The sequence below is a fragment of the Ovis aries genome, chromosome 2, assembly GCF_016772045.2.
Source record: "Ovis aries strain OAR_USU_Benz2616 breed Rambouillet chromosome 2, ARS-UI_Ramb_v3.0, whole genome shotgun sequence".
NCBI lineage: Eukaryota > Metazoa > Chordata > Mammalia > Artiodactyla > Bovidae > Ovis > Ovis aries.
In genome coordinates this window covers 218271305-218287926 of record NC_056055.1, presented here as the reverse complement: position 1 = coordinate 218287926, position 16622 = coordinate 218271305, and the positions used below count along the sequence as shown (strand labels likewise).

General features: G+C 48.0%; 1 protein-coding gene across 1 annotated transcript in view; it reads left to right on the top strand.

Annotated features, from left to right (window-relative positions):
• MARCHF4 (membrane associated ring-CH-type finger 4) overlaps positions 1 to 16622 on the top strand; it is a 120682-nt gene that overhangs the window by 93503 nt on the left and 10557 nt on the right. Inside the window, exon 3 of the mRNA XM_042244203.1 lies at positions 5114 to 5306. Within this exon, the coding sequence (XP_042100137.1) occupies positions 5114 to 5306 (193 nt within the window). The remainder of the gene's footprint in view (positions 1 to 5113; positions 5307 to 16622) is intronic.

Sequence of the window (16622 nt, the reverse complement as noted above, 5' to 3'; positions counted from 1 at the left end):
GAGCAGAGACTGGATGCTATGTCCCAAGCTTGACGGTGCCTGGAATCCCAACAAAACGCAGGGTGGGGCCTGATAGTCTCCATTCTAACAAGCTACCCAGTGATGCTGCTGCTCCTGGTCCACAGACCTCACCTCTTACGACAGGGACTAGAGAAAGACGGAGACGAGACACAAGAGGGAATCAGAGGAAAAGACGGGGCAGGAAGGAAAAGGGAGAGAATATAAAGAGTCCATGAAGGTCAAGGGCAGGAAGACCAGGGTTCAGATGGGGTCTGCGGAACAGATTCACACGGGGCGGGGCTGTCAGATCAGAGGCCCCCACGCCCCCCATGGTCCTCCCGACCCCTCCCACCCTGCCCTGAGACATCTGTTATCCCCAGAAGAGCTGACAGCCCCTGTGCCACCTCATAAATCCTCCACGTCACACAGCTCTCCTCTGCGAGGCACACACACAGAGAGAGGGCGCTTTGCTTCTGAAAATACCTTCACATAGACACGGTCAGCCAGTGAAGCTGCCATGTCATCAATTAGCCAGCATGCTGGCGAGGGCGCGGGGAACTCCAGCAGCTTGGCACAGTTGTCTCTCTCCTGTCCGAGGGGGTGAGAGAGAGTCAGTGCTGCTGCCCCAGCAGAGCGAGTGGCTTGGGGATGATGGTGGGCTGGGATCTCTGCATGGAAGGGCAGCTGCAAACACCCGGAGCTGCAGTGTCCTTGCAGCAGGGGCCAGCCTGGGATGGGGGGGCATTATTGCTAGAAGGGAGCCTTAGAACCCCTAGGCACCTCAGTCATCCTGATGGTGCACCAAAAAGTCAGCACAAGAGGCGCCTCCCCATGCGATGGTTCCATCCTCAGCTATTCATTTCAAAATCTTGAAGTGTCTTAAAATAGCAGTGTCTGATTCCAGGCCCTGGGGTGCATTAACTCTTCTTTCTTAGCCGATTCAAGCCTTGGAAAAGGGTCAGAATCCAAACCCACCAGCTCAGTGCCCCCTTGGCTCTGTCCTTGGCACATAAACAGGCATCAGCCCTCGACACAAAAAGGGAAGAAACATTTAGGGATAACTTTTTCCTGGGGGTTGTTGTTGTTCAGTCTCTCAGTGTTGTCTGACTCTTTGAGACCCCCTGGAGTACAGCACGCCAGGCTTCCCTGTCCTTTACTACCTCCTGAAGTTTGCTCAGACTCATGTCCATTGAATCGATGATGCCATCCAACCATCTCATCCTCTGTTGCCGTCTTTTCCTCCTGCCTTCAATCTTTCCCAGCATCAGGGTCTTTTCCAATGAATCTTTTCCTGGGAGTAAAGAAAAGAAAAGATTATTCTAATCTCACAAGTGCCTTAAGCAAATGGTAATATTGACATTGCCTTTCTACTTTATTCTTTATTCTTAAGTTACTACTTAAGAATAACTTTGTCTTTTATTGTGCCCATCTTTGCATGAAATGTTCCCTTGGTATCTCTGATTTTCTTGAAGAGATCTCTAGTCTTTCCCATTATATTGATTTCCTCTATTTCTTTGCATTGATCACTTAAGAAGTCTTTATTTCTCCTTGCGTTTCTTTGGAACTCTGGAATAAGTTTATCAAGTTACTACTTAAGAATAATTCTTAAGTTACTAATTAAGAATAAATGTATTCTTAAGCTACTGCTGTGTCTTTAACTGTGAGTTTCTAGTCATGGAGATTCTGATTCTGTTACTTCTGGATTGTGACTGGACCTCATTGCATTCAGTGGTGTGTGCTCAGAAAATGCCTTTTCACTCTTGCAGATAGTACCAGAAGAAGGAGTAGTCTGGACTAGCAGCAGTACTGCGTGTTTGTGGCCCAAATTGACCCAATTACATGTCTTGGGCTCCTCAGTCTCAGCCAAGTGTGAGATGACTGCCTGCTCAGCCATGGTGGGGCAACTTCTGATCCCCCTCATCTGTGGTGGAGGATGGAGCAGGCAAGCTCTACCAAGAGAAAGTAGAGCAATGGATGGGGTGCCGGGGCTAACTGCTGTCAGAGTAGGGAGGTTTCTTCTAAGTCTCCGATGTCTCATCTCTTGGTTCATTTGACCCCATAACACATTCTGAGAAATAGTGGGCATGATAGCATGTTATCTCAGTGACCCTCTGCAAGCTTTGTTTCTAGAAAGAGCTCTTGAGAAAGGTGGCATTTCATTGTAGCCCTGTGGTCTCAAGGCTCTGTGGGTGCCTGTCATCCTCTTTGCTACATCTGAACTGCAGTTATATTCATGAACATTTAATTAGCGCTTACCGGGGCCTGTTGTTGTTCTAAGTGTTCACATATATAATTTAATACTAAAAACAACCCAATGCAATGGGTACTATTATCATTCCCAATTTACAGATGAGACAGTGGAGGCACAGAGGGGTCAACAATTTGCCTGAGGTCACCCTGGTGGAGCAGGGTTATATCCAGAGGTCTGACTCCTGAGTCTGGCCCTTCACCTCTACCCTACACGCCCAGCATGGAGTTTGCTAAGTATGGTTATGAATACTCTTACCTTGCCATGTATTAATATAAACAGGAATAGAAATGATGGCAGCAGGTACCCTTTAATTTCACTTAATTCTCACAATACTCTAGGAAACAATTATCTCCACTTTTTGGAAGTCCTGATAACTTATTGACTTCTCCTAGGTCACACTCCGTGAGTTGGAGCAGAGCTGAGCTAGGATTGGGTCACCAGGCCCTTGCTCAGTGCCTCTTCTTGTTATAAAGAAAGACTCATCTGTCTTCATGCTTTTGTCCCTTGGTCTCTCCATTCGCTGCACAGAGGGGCATGGAGAAGTCTCTGGATCAGGAGCTTGCTGGAGATGAAGAAGCTCCGGGGATCCAGTAGGGGCAGAGCCTGCTCCCTGGGGAGCCCTTCCCCATCTCCCTGGGAGACCAGAGAGCTCCCCTGTCCTCTCCTTGCTCCTTGTGACTCTGCTCCCCACATCACTTGTGGAGCCTCCCATGGGGCAGACAGGAGGGAAGCCTTGGGCATAGCACCCCATCCTGCTCTTTCTTCTTCCTGCTTCAAATCATAGTTGGGGTGCTGTATGGCTTCCACAAGTGGCTTGGGGCTGGTAGGAAGGACTTTAGGGATTAAGGGGAGCTTCCTCTGCCTCTCCATTTGGGGTTTCTTCTGCCTGAAGCAGAAGAAGGGGAGGGTGTTGATGTCATAGAGGTAGAAACAAAAAGCTCAATCGGGAGCCCTCTTCACAGAGAGGGAGGCTGGCTCTGGAAAAAGCATTTGCCCTCTGTTAGAGGAGTCCGTGGGATCAGGCCATCTTCTGGAAAATTCCTGTTATGTGTAACCCTAGGCAGGGTGGAAAGAGCAGTGGAAAATGTAAAGGCCCAATTACCTGTAACAGGATGCGACCTGTATAGTTACATGTAAAGGCTGATGTCCCACATCTAGATGAGTGAGCAAATGCTTTCCAATAGTTACAGTTCCTTAGGGGCCACCAGTCAGTCCCGGCAGGAGCCAGAATCATCATTGCTTCCGTCTAGGCTGTATAATGTGCAGGGAGGGCTCGCTGTTGGCAGAAGGAAGGTTGTCCGCCTTTTCTGGGGAGTTCTGACATGCCTTCTGAAATGCCTACTAGGTGCTCTCTGCAGGGCGTTACACAAACTGCTACAGTCAGGGGACAGTCCTTCCTTCCACCTTCCCAAGGGCTTCCCAGGTAGCACAGAAGGAAAGAATCTGCCTTCAAACGCAGGAGGTACAGGTTTGATCCCTGGGTTGTGAAGATCCCCTAGAGAAGGAAATGGCAACCCGCTCCAGTATTCTTGCCTGGGAAATCCCACGCACAGAGGAGCCTGGTGGGCTACAGTCCATCGGGTCACAAAGAGTCAGACACAACTGAGTATGCACACACGCCACCTTCCCAAGCCTGATCCTGTCATTTCCCTGCTGCACACTGGTCAAGAGTATCATGTTTATTCTTACAAAAAAGTTTTTAAAAGTCTTTGCATATTCTTTAGGCTCCCATGTGGTTCCTTCTTCCCTTCCCAGTTGTCTTACCCCACTCCCCGCTCTCTGCTCCACCCTCTCGGTCTTCTTCCAGGTTTTTGTACTTACCCTGCTTTCTTCTGTCACAGGGCCTTTGCACATGCTCTTCTCCCTGCTGGACACATATGCCTCCTCTCTTTGTCTAGTAAACTCCCACTCAACTCATTGCTTCCTCTAGGAAGTGAAATCCCCTGCCATAGGCTCTCATATGTCATGATGGATTGCCATTGTAAATAATCATATGTCTGTCTGTGTTCTCTAAATGTGAAGCCCCATGAAGGCAGAAGTCTGCAAGTTTTTGCTTACTGCTTTATATTCAGCACCTAGCAGGGTACACACACAGAACACCCGGAACATATTTGCTGAGCAAGAGCATGAATAAATCCCAAAGTAAAATCCAACTCATGGCTCATTTAGGCCTGTGATACCTGGATCAGTCAAAGACTCATAGAATTTCAGAGTGGAAACCCACCCACACTCTAGCCTTCAATCCATCCATCAACACAGCTATTAGCATAGTGCTTTTCTGTAAAAAAAAAAAAAACACCAAAATTTCGGCATTCATATATAGTCAGTAAATTATACTGTTTTTCTTCTCTCTCCTTGACATCCTGTGGCCTCTTTTTGTCTGTTGAACTGTTAATCTCTAGCATGTATATTAAATGACATGCCAGATGTTGTTGTAGAAAACAAGCAAAAAAAAAAAAAAAAGGCCTATGCCCTCTTAGCACCTATTAGTGAGCAAATAATGTGTTGCTCAGAAAAGAATATTCTGGGGACCTGGAACACCACTACACGCTGCATTTCCACTTTCTCCTTCCCAGTTTTCTGTCTGCATCATAATCAACCACAAGGACTTTCCTTCTCAGCCTGACCCACCCAGAAATGACTTCTGATCATTCGGTATGATATAGGTTTCTTCCATATCAAAAACACAAAGTTAATACTCAGAAACTCTCAAAAAGAGCCATTGTATTGCACGTTGGTGAGCCCTGGCTTAAATCCAGAGGTGAGAGCCTGGGGCGGCAGCAGGAGGAGGGGGTGGGGATGGGGTGGAAATGGGGTGAGGGCCTGCAGGCCCCCGCTGACCTGCCGTTCTCGCCCCTGCAGTGGCAGGCCATCTCCCTGACAGTCATCGAGAAGGTCCAGATTGCAGCTGCCATCCTGGGTTCCCTCTTCCTCATCGCCAGCATCTCTTGGCTCATCTGGTCGACCTTCAGCCCCTCAGCAAAATGGCAGCGCCAAGACCTCCTCTTCCAGATCTGCTATGGGATGTATGGATTCATGGACGTGGTGTGCATAGGTGAGTCTCCGGGATGTGTGGATTCATGGACGTGGTGTGCAGAGGTGGGTCTCCGGGATGTGTGGATTCATGGACGTGGTGTGCATAGGGGGGTCTCCGGGATGTGTGGATTCGTGGACATGGTGTGCATAGGGGGGTCTCCGGGATGTGTGGATTCATGGACACGGTGTGCCTAGGTGGGTCTCCAGGATGTGTGGATTCATGGATGTGGTGTGCAGAGGTGGGTCTCCGGGATGTGTGGATTTGTGGATGTGGTGTGCAGAGGTGGGTCTCTGGGATGTGTGGATTCGTGGATGTGGTGTGCAGAGGTGGGTCTCCGGGATGTGTGGATTCATGGACACGGTGTGCCTAGGTGGGTCTCCGGGATGTGTGGATTCGTGGACGTGGTGTGCATAGGGGGGTCTGGAAACTTGTCTCTACAGGAAGTGGGGAGCCATGGGCTGGTGAATTAGACACGTCTCCCAAGGTCCCTCCCTCTTGAAGGTCAAAAAGGTCAAAGCAGAGATGGCACCAGGCTTGAGACTTGTGAGCTCAAGAGGGGCTGTGGCTTAGATTTGAGGGGTGTGTAGGGAGTAGGAGGAGGAAGGACAAAGACAGGAGACCTCAGTCTTTCCTGGCAACTCTGTCCTGCCCAGCTGAAGATGAAAATGAGGAGATTAGCCTCTAAGAATATTTGAGAAAGGTCAGTTGGTCAGTCTACCTGCCTTAGCCAAGTTGTGGAAGGCCTCTTATCCATTGTGCCAAGTCAGGACAAAGGAGGCCTATACATTTAATTCCATTCTCTTCACAGCAAAATGCCCAGAAACAATCACGATGATACCTTGCTCCCCTTTTTTTTTCAGCTTTCCGTAAGTCTGCTAATACCCAAGATTTCTCTAATCTAGTGGTTTTCAAAGTGGATATAGTTCAGGGGTTCCATGCACAACTTCAGGAGCCACTTTAAGGAGTGGGGAATGAGATGCTCTGCAGACAGGCTCTGAGTCTTCATCCCTGCTTCCCTCCCAGCTTCTGTACTCTCATTGACTTACACATGTGTCTGTTCCCGGGCAAGGTTTTGCTTTAAAGCTTTCAGTGTTTTAGAAGAAGGTTAGAATCCCACCACTCTAAGTTTCCGCTTGCTCCCTTACCCCATTCCCAAATGTATGTTCCCTCCTCTTCCACTATATTAGGCTGGCTGGTGGAGGGTTTTTGTTTTTTCCAGCAGATGACTGTGGCTGTCAACTCCGGAGTCTTCATCCAAATGACTGAGGAGGTGGGGAATGGCCCTGGTTTTCTCTGAGTGAAGGAAGCATGCTTAAGCCCTGGTCATACCTCCTATCCTGGACCTCTCAGGTTACCCCCTAGGCTATAGTGCCAACAGCACCGGAGCTCCGCAGTGGTCCTCTCTGGGCATTAGTTTGTGTTTCTATCAAATAGGCCACACTGCTCTGTTTGGCAAGAAAACATCTATCAGCTAAAATTGGGCAGAGAGGGTGTTCATTTTCTTCAGGGTCTTTTAATGGTAGGGATCACAGAGGCTTGCATACAGACTGCAGCAGCCAGAGACTAGTGGCACTGGCACTTGTAGACCTGTCTAAGCGTCTTGCTGCCTCTCCATGCGGGCTAAACCAGTACGTCAACTCCCAAGTTCAAGAGCCATTTAATTACAGCACCTAGGCAGTGAAAGAAACAGACTGCCCAGGCTTGGAGGCCTATAGAAGAGAGAGGACTGTGAATGGGGAGCAATTTGACATTGAGGCATTCTAATTTAGTTTCCTCTCCCACCAGACTCCCTTCCTACCCCTGCTGAGGCACGAGTTGTTGATGCCAAAAACCAGGTGCGTCTCCATATGGAGGTGTGTGGCTCTGGCAAGAAGAGGGAAGCAGTGGAAGCCTTCCTGTAGGGCCCTTCCAGCTGCCCTTCATTCTCCTTCAGGCGGGCCTTTGATGGTTCCCTGGAGTGCATGTCTATGAGACACACTTTCCTGTCATGTGGTGTATTCGTCAGCTTTGGCTGCAGTAACAAACAGCTCCGAAATTGCACTGCCTCACAGCAAGCATTTATGTCCCATTCGTGGGTCCACGAGATGATTTGGTTCTGCCAGGCTTGGCTGGACTTAGCTTCTGAGACTGTGTTGGGCTCAAGCCTGAGTGTCTCCTTATGATGGGGCCCAGGCTAAAGGGGCAGGAACTACTGGGGTGTAGTCTTCCCACCAAGAGCAGGAGCACAAGAGGATGAGTGAAACTCACAGAGCTTCTCAGAGCTTCTGCTCAATACTGGCACCCTGGCCCTTCTGCCCACGGGCTATGGGCCAATGATGTCACCAATGAGCTCCTGCCCTGGAGGCCAGCATGAGAGAGAGAGAGAGAGGAGCATAAATACCATCTCCCAGGCAGGGCTCCAGAGATTTCAAAACTGGGAAAACTGGACATAGAAGAGACTTGGTCATGGGACCAGTCAAGACAACTCCCTTGTTTGGAAGTCGAGAGAACAGGGGGCCCACAGAAGGGGAGTGATCAGCTCACGATTGCTCAGCTGGGACTAGAAGCAAGGTCTCCCAGCTGGCCACCCAGGGCTCTTTCTATTATCCCCTGGCATCAGAGAGCAGGGCTCCTGCCGCAGCACTGGGAAACCTACAGATGCCACCTGAGACTTCAGTGCACATGGGCCCATGTACAGGAGGGGCCGCCATGGCAGGCTGCACCCTGGCTCCGAGCCACCCAGCACCCTGGCCTGCCTAGAGCTCTGGTCTCTCCTCCTCATGGTGTCTCTGAGTAGGGCTCCAGGACCATCTCCTTCTCTGTCTCTTTCTTGGCTCCTCTATCTGCCTGCCTGCTCCCCACCCCTGGCCCACTTTTTCTCCCATCTTGTATACATGTGACCCTCAGTCACTCCAATTATGGGAAAAGCAGAGTGAGCCAAATGCTGAGAGTTTTCACATTGTTTTCCTTCCTTCCAAGCCTTCAGGAAAACATCCTTCCCAGGGGCACAGCCCCACCATGAGCTATCCAATCATCTGGTGTGACAGCCAATGACTGCTTGGAAACTGTTATTAGATGGAAGGGGAATGCATAGGGACCCTCATCTCTTTTAGTGCCATCCAAAAGTGGTCACATGTATTTATAGTTAGACTATCTCACCTGTAAAAATTTAAAAAGGGAAAAGAGATATGTGCTCTGGGCTTCCTTGGTGGCTCAGTGGTAAAGAATCCGCCTGTAATGTAGGAGACCTGAGTTTGATCCCTGGGTCAGGAAGATCCCCTGGAGAAAGAAATGGCAACCCACTCCAGTATTCTTGCCTGGAGAATCCCATGGACAGAGGAGCCCCGAGGTTGCAAAGAGTCCATGGGGTTGCAAAGAGTCAGACACAACTGAAGCAACCGAGCACACTTGTGTGCAAAATGTGCTCTCAATCAAAAAGAGGCAGGTGACAGGCAGGAGCTGGGGTGCACAGATTCTTGTGGTGGTTGCGATGATGATGATTTTGATGATGGTGATGACCAATGTATGGATGTGAGAGTTGGACTGTGAAGAAGGCTGAGCGCCGAAGAATTGATGCTTTTGAACTGCGGTGTTGGAGAAGACTCTTGAGAGTCCCTTGGACTGCAAGGAGATCCAACCAGTCCATTCTGAAGGAGATCAGCCCTGGATGTTCTTTGGAAGGAATGATGCTGAAGCTGAAGCTCCAGTACTTTGGCCACCTCATGCAAAGAGTTGACTCATTGGAAAAGACTGATGCTGAGAGGGATTGGGGGCAGGAGGAGAAGGGGACGACAGAGGATGAGATGGCTGGATGGCATCACTGACTCAATGCACATGAGTTTAGGTGAACTCTGGGAGTTGGTGATGGACAGGGAGGCCTGGCATGCTGCGATTCATGGGGTCGCAAAGAGTCGGACACGACTAAGCAACTGAACTGAACTGAACTGAACTGATGACCAATAGTAAGGATGATGGCTTTAAGGATGAAATATAAGTAACAGTCATTTTTCTGCTGTGTTCTGGCCAGTTGAAGAGAAGCACACAGCACTGCACAAGTAGATGTAAAAATAGCTTTTTAAGAGCTCCCTGGAAGGGATAATTGGGTGGCATCTCTTTATTTTTAAGCTCAGCTAGACATTCAGACTCATGGAACTACCAGGGAGCGTGTTTGGCACCAGATTCACTTAGAGGACCGTAGACAGGAAACAGGCTCCTCAGACGGGTGCAGCTTGCTCCTGCAGGTGAGTCCTCATCTGTTTTAGTTCAGGCCCACTCTCTCAGCCCCCAGGTGATAGCTCAGAAACAAGGAGATGAGATCCACAACAGCGCGTCCCTCTTGGCCCAGTTTTCAGGATTCCCACAAAAGTCAGACATATTCACAAGAGTCAACGGACTAAGAAAGCCCAATGCTACAGCCTCCCAGCAGTATTCATAGTAAAGCACTCACCAATCAGTGGTCACCTCCAACTCAGGACATGTTACAACCCAGCTGATACTGCACTTTCATCAGATTCACAGGAGAGACAAACCAGAATGCCAACACAGTCTGTTCTTACAGAAGGAGAGTGTGCCATCACACTCCTCTTTATCCTTGGGGAAGGGAAAATGAGTGTAGCCCTGTGTTAGCTTAACAGGTGGAGTAAGAAAGAAGTTAGAATATGGTATTCCCTGCTAGCTCAGAGGGTAAAAAATATGCCCGTAGGGCAGTAGACGCGGGTTCGATTCCTATGTTGGGAAGCTCCCCTTGGAGAAGGAAATGGCCATTCATTCCAGTATTCTTGCCTGGAAAATTCCATGGACAGAGGAGCCTGGTGGCCTATAGTCCATGGGATCGCAAGAGTCAGACACGACTTAGCGACTAAGCTTTAGCCTAAGAAAGAGATAAGACACTTGTTAAAATAATGCCTTGAACTTTCTCTACTTTTCAGACACCTTGGTCTATTCCTTGAGACTGTTAAATGGCCTCAGATAGTAAAAATTTGAGTAAACATAACGCATAGGTTTAATTCATCCTTAAAAATAACTTCTTTATCAGAGTGGTGTGCTAAGGAAAAGTTGATGAGAGTGCGAGGGACGCACGAGAAATTCACTGCATCAACACCAGCTCAGGGGGTATTCTCTGCCATGAAGCTAAGAGGATGCAAAGTCTGAGACATCGGCTTGCTGCTCGTGAAGCCGCATCAGCCCTATCCATGGCTGTGTCCACCTAGCTGACCTTCCGGTGAATCAGTGAAAGCAATGGTTCTCAGGCAATGACCTCTAGTTCTCACCAAAGGATTTTGCCTGGAATGGTTGCCAGGAAGGTCTGGGTTCTCTATTTAATGCAGCATGGGTTCAGGGCTGTGGACAGTGACTCTGGACTTGGTCGTACCAGAAGGTTGTACATTCTGGAACACAGGCCACCTCTACAGATTAAGCATCTCTTGGCTTAGAGTCCTAAGTCCTGAGACCAGTCTCTGCCACAGTAAAAGCCAGATGTAACTTGCTGTAGACAGAACAATCCACCAAACCCCTGCAACAGAGAGGAACTGAGAAAGGGGCCCACAACGCTAAAAGATAATCAGGGGAAAAATTATCCCTATTGAACAGGTGAGGGTAGGCTTAAAGCAGGTGGGCACCAGGTCACATAACTAAGCAAATGGTAGAGCTGGGGATTGGACCATGACCCTCTGGCTTCAATTCCTGAGTGCTTTCTACTGCCTGTTTCATCTCTGATTGCGCTGTGAAATTGCAAATGCAGAGCTTGGATGGGGAGGCAGGTTGAGGGAAAATGGGCCCAGTAACATCTTGACTCATAGAGTTAATGGCTGGTGGCAATAAGAACTTCAGTGAACGCCAGCTGCTCCTGTCCTGTATTCAGGGATTTGGAAATTAACCATTGCTGTACCTCCCTTTTGATCAGTGCTATTCTGACATCAACTGAGAGGGAGGCTTGAGAAGTTGAGATGAAATTTGGGTGGTTTATTTCCCTGTGACACTCTCGTGAAAGGTCCTTGGAATATGGGGAGCTAAATCCACTGTTTAACATGAAATTAGGGAATCCATTCCTTCATTCAGAAATATTTATTGAGGACTTCCCTGGTGGCCCAGTGGTTAAGACTCTGAGCTTCCTGGGCTTCCCTGGGGGCTCAGATGGTGAAGACTCTGAGCTTCCACTGAAGAGGGCGTGGGTTCGATCCCCGGTTGGGGAACTAAGATCCCACATGCTCCAGGGCTAAAAAAAATTGTTGAGAGAGCACTCCCAATGAGAGTCATCCACTCTCAAGGACTGTACATTTCACTGGGAAGGCAGACAAGTTAATTACTGAGGCTAGGACACAGGGTGAGCACAGAAAATGACTGAATCAGAGTAAGCTCCGGGCGGTCAGATCCATTCATTCAGTAGCATTTGTTAGCTGCCTAATTTCGGTCATGAAACCAGGGAACTTTAACAGAGATGTGAATGAGTCCCAGTCCCTGCCCTTGAGGAGCTCACAGTCTACAAATAAATTACAACAGAACAGGAGCTTATACAAGACACAGAGAAAGGTAGAACAGAGCAGAGAGCAGTTAACTCTTCTTCGGAGGTATTCAAGACTGCTGTATTTAAAACGGATAACCAACAAGGTGGAGAAGGAAATGGCAACCCACTCCAGTATTCTTGCCTGGGAAATCTCATGGACAGAAGAGCCAGGTAGGTGGGCTACAGTCCATGGGGTCGCAGAGTCGGACACAACTTAGCGACTGAGCCCACAACCAACAAGGCCCTACCGTGTAGCATATGGAACTCTGCTCAAAGTTATGTGATAGCCTGGATGGGAGAGGAGCTTGGGGAGAATGGATACATGTATATGTGTGGCTGAGTCCCTTTGCTGTCCACCTGAAACCATCACAGCATTGTTCATTGGCTATGCCCCAATACAAAATAAAAAGTTTAATTAAAAAAGAAGGGTTTCTAAAGGATGGAACCCTATCCTTGAGCTAGTTTTGAAAGATATGTCAAAATTTGTCCAGAACAGCGGAGAAGAACTTTCCAGGCAGAGTGTGGTAGAGGCAGAGACAAGAGAGAGCAATGTGTGCTTAGAAAGCATTGAGCAGCTTTGTATGGCTCAGTGCGAAGAGCCAGGATGGGGAGGTAGGTCATGGGGATGGGGAGGTTGGCAAGAAGCAAATCTCACAGCTGATGAATCATGCACGAAGCAGCTCAGACATCCCTGTTGGTGAGGGGAGGCATTTTAAAGATTTTATACAGAGAAGTATGATCAGATGTGTGTTTTAAAGAGAGAGCTCTAGCAGGTTTCAGTAGATTGGATCACAGAGCTGGACAGACTAGACATTGGGAGAAGCCAGCTGGAAAATGCTTATAATAGAGTGGGAAAGAAGTAAAGAGATGCAAAACAGCGATGGTGGGGAAGAAGTGTGTGGGGTGACCTTGAGAAGTATACAGGATGTGGACTTGATACGGTGGTCTGAACTCCTTCAGACTGGTGGGAACCCCGGGACGCTCGCTTGAGTGGGGACCAGGCATCATTCTTTGAGCATGAGAATGGGGTGGGCAGTGGGTAAAACAATGAGGAACTAAAGGGTACATCTTCAAGAAAGGCAGCACAAAAAGAAAGGACCATTCTAAATCTAAAATCCAGGCAGAGAGGCAAGAGGCAGTTTCTAAGTCATGAGTTGGCAGTAGAAGAGATGCCAGACACATGGGAGACATTATGGGCTGCAAAGAGGAGAATGAAGGGTCAGGAAGGTGTCTCTTTGCTGGGCTAGAAAGAGGGAAAAGCTTTTTTTTTTTTTTTTTAGTGAACAGGTGGTCCCCTCCTGTGATATAGAAGAAGATACTGAGGGCACTGAACCATTTCTGACAACTCCTGGTAACTGATGGAGAGATGAGATGGTAAGGAAAGCAGGCAGTTGAAGACAGATTTGGAAGGCAACAGTAAGAGGTGTTTGAAGCTGTGAATTTTGAATAGGTAACTTAGGAGGACTGTTCAGGGAGTCGGTGACTAAGAACAGAGACCTAGGGAACATTAAACACCTAAAGGGATGAAAGGAGACAGAGATGAGAAAATAGCAGGAGGGACTGAGCCACAAACCTCAGAGTCTGGGTCTCCGGAATGATGGGAGTGGTGCTACATAATGCTCTGGGGCGGCATGTCGCCCACTTCCTTACTGAATGGGACCCTAAGTGATTTGCATAACCTCTCTGCTTTTGTTTTCTCCCTTGTGAGGAGGAATAATAATACCGTCCTCAGAGAGTTGTCGAGAGGACTGGATAAGATGGCACATGTGAAGAGCAGGCATTATACATATCAGTGACCAGGTCAGGGTAGATTTTCCCTAGGCTAAGTTGCTTCAGTCGTGTCCGACTCTGTGCGACCCCATAGACGGCAGCCCACCAGGCTCCCCCGTCCCTGGGATTCTCCAGGCAAGAACACTGGAGTGGGTTGTCATTTCCTTCTCCAATGCATGAAAGTGAAAAGTGAAAGTGAAGTCACTCAGTCATGTCTGAGCCTCAGCGACCCCATGGACTACAGCCTTCCAGGCTCCTCCGTCCATGAGATTTTCCAGGCAAGAGTACTGGAGTGGGGTGCCATTGCCTTCTCCAGATTCTCCCTAGGCACTTGATAAAGATTTGCCAAAATGGTGAAAGGTTTGCCACAGCCTGGAGCCCTCCCATAATTGAGAATCTGCCGTTATTTGGAGAAGTGCCTCTCCTGGAAGGTTTTGGCTCCCTCACCTGCATTCCCTAAATGAGAAGATCTGATTACATTGAATGTCCTCGTCCCACCTGCCCCCTCTTCCGTCATCTCTAATGACGCTGTCTTCCCTGGCGGAGAAGCTGACAGAGCCTCCCAGGAAACAAATGGGACGTTCTCTGCTCCAGTGGGTCAAGTTATTAGGATTTAACAAGAGCAAATTAATTAAGGTCCCTGGCACCAAAAACATTTTTTTTTTCACTCCGCAGACCCAAGAGATTGGCCACCAAGAAGTCAACTCTGCAAAAATGAGGCCCGCGTCCTTCTCACGTTTGTTTTTCTCTTGTGAGTGGAAGCGGGTCAGGGGAAGGAAAGCAAGAGAGATTCTGAAACTCCAAATCTTTAAAACAGAGGGCTAGGGTAATGGATGGAACTATAGAAAATATTTCTCTTTTGTTGTTGCTGTTGAAACTTCTCTGTGTGCAGTCCAGTGAGTAATTTTCCTCTGATTTAGAGGTACCTGGTTCTTACCTTCGGAGATGAAGTTCAAATCCCAGTTTATAGCAAGCACGCAGGGGATGGGGACAGCAGGGCTGTGGAAACATTGTTTTTCAAACTTAGTTTTAATTCACATTAATATAAAAAGCACATATATGCCACAAAGATTCCTTCTTTTCCTCCTTCCTTCTGGATAGGAATGACCCCACCTGTCCAACCTCTTGTGCTTAATCGCTCAGTGACCTCTGACTTTTTTCTTCCCTATGGACTGTAGCCCACCAGGCTCCTCTGTCCATAGGGATTCTTCAGGCAAGAATACTGTGGGTAGCGTTCCCTTCTCCAAGGGATCTTCCCAACCCAGGGATCAAACCCAGGTCTCTAACATTGCAGGCGGATTCCTTACCAGCTAAGCTACCAGGGAAGCCCCATTCAACCTCTTAATTCCCTGAAAATATGGAAGGGGCAGGCTGGTGCAGCAGAAGAGACTAGAAGACCTAGATCTGATGATCAGATTAGCTAACAGCTACCTCTGTGACCCGGGACAAGTTATTTCCTCTCTCTACAACTCAGTTGACTCATCTATAAAATGAGAGGGTTGAACCTGATACCTACAAGGTTCTTTCAGATCTGGCAATCCAGGATTTTGGAATCACTTCCACTGTGAGAGGTCATGATGACTCTCAGAGATTTGCAGTTGTGACCTTGTGAACTCCCATATTGTTGGGCCAAGCCAAACAGCCAATAGAATCCACCACATACATGGGCCAGACGATGTACAAACCATGATCTGTTACCTCTGTGTGGCTTGTCCAGCTTTCTGGATTAACTTAAAAAAAAAAAACTTTTTGTTTTGTAATGGGGTATAAAGCATCACCCAGTGTTCTCGCCTGGAGAATCCCAGGGATGGGGGAGCCTGGTGGGCTGCTGTCTACGGGGTTGAACAGAGTCAGACACGACTGAAGTGACTTAGCAGCAGCAGTATAAAGCATCACTATGAACAAAGCTACTAGAGGTGATGGAATTCCAGTTGAGCTCTTTCAAATCCTGAAAGATGATGCTGTGAAAGTGCTGCACTCAACATGCCAGCAAATTTGAAAAACTCAGCAGTGGCCACAGGACTGGAAAAGGTCAGTTTTCATTCCAATCCCAAAGAAAGGCAATGCCAAAGAATGCTCAAACTACTGCATAATTGCACTCATCTCACACGCTAGTAAAGTAATGCTCAAAATTCTCCAAGCCAGGCTTCAGCAATACGTGAACCATGAACTTTCAGATGTTCAGGCTGGTTTTAGAAAAGGCAGAGAAACCAGAGATCAAATTGCCAACATCCACTGGATCATGGAAAAAGCAAGAGAGTTCCAGAAAACATCTATTTCTGCTTTATTGACTATGCCAAAGCCTTTGACTGTGTGGATCACAAGAAACTGTGGAAAATTCTGAGAGAGAGAGGAATACCAGACCACCTGACCTGCCTCTTGAGAAACCTATATGCAGGTCAGGAAGCAACAGTTAGAACTGTAGATGGGACAACAGACTGGTTCCAAATAGGAAAAGGAGTACATCAAGGCTGTATATTGTCACCCTGCTTATTTAACTTGTATGCAGAGTACATCATGAGAAACGCTGGGCTGGAAGAAGCACAAGCTGGAATCAAGATTGCCAGGAGAAATATCAATAACCTCAGATATGCAGATGACACCACCCTTATGGCAGAAAGGGAAGAGGAACTAAAAAGCCCCTTGATGAAAGTGAAAGAGGAGAGTGAAAAAGTTGGCTTAAAGCTCAACATTCAGAAAATGAAGATCATGGCATCTGGTCCCATCACTTCATGGCAAATAGATAGGGAAACAGTGGAAACAGTGTCAGACTTTATTTTGGGGGGCTCCAAAATCACTGCACATGGTAACTGCAGCCATGAAATTAAAAGACACTTACTCCTTGGAAAGTTATGACCAACCTAGAAAGTGAAGTGGCTCAGTCGTGCCTGACTCTTTACGACCCCATGGATAGTAGCCTGAATGAAGCTCCTTCATCCATGGGATATTCAGGGCAAGAGTACTGGAGTGGGTTGCCATTTCCTTCTCCAGGGAATCTTCCCAACCCAGGGATCAAACCCAGGTCTCTCACACTGTAGACAGACGCTTTACCATCTGAGCCATGACCAATCTAGATAGCATAT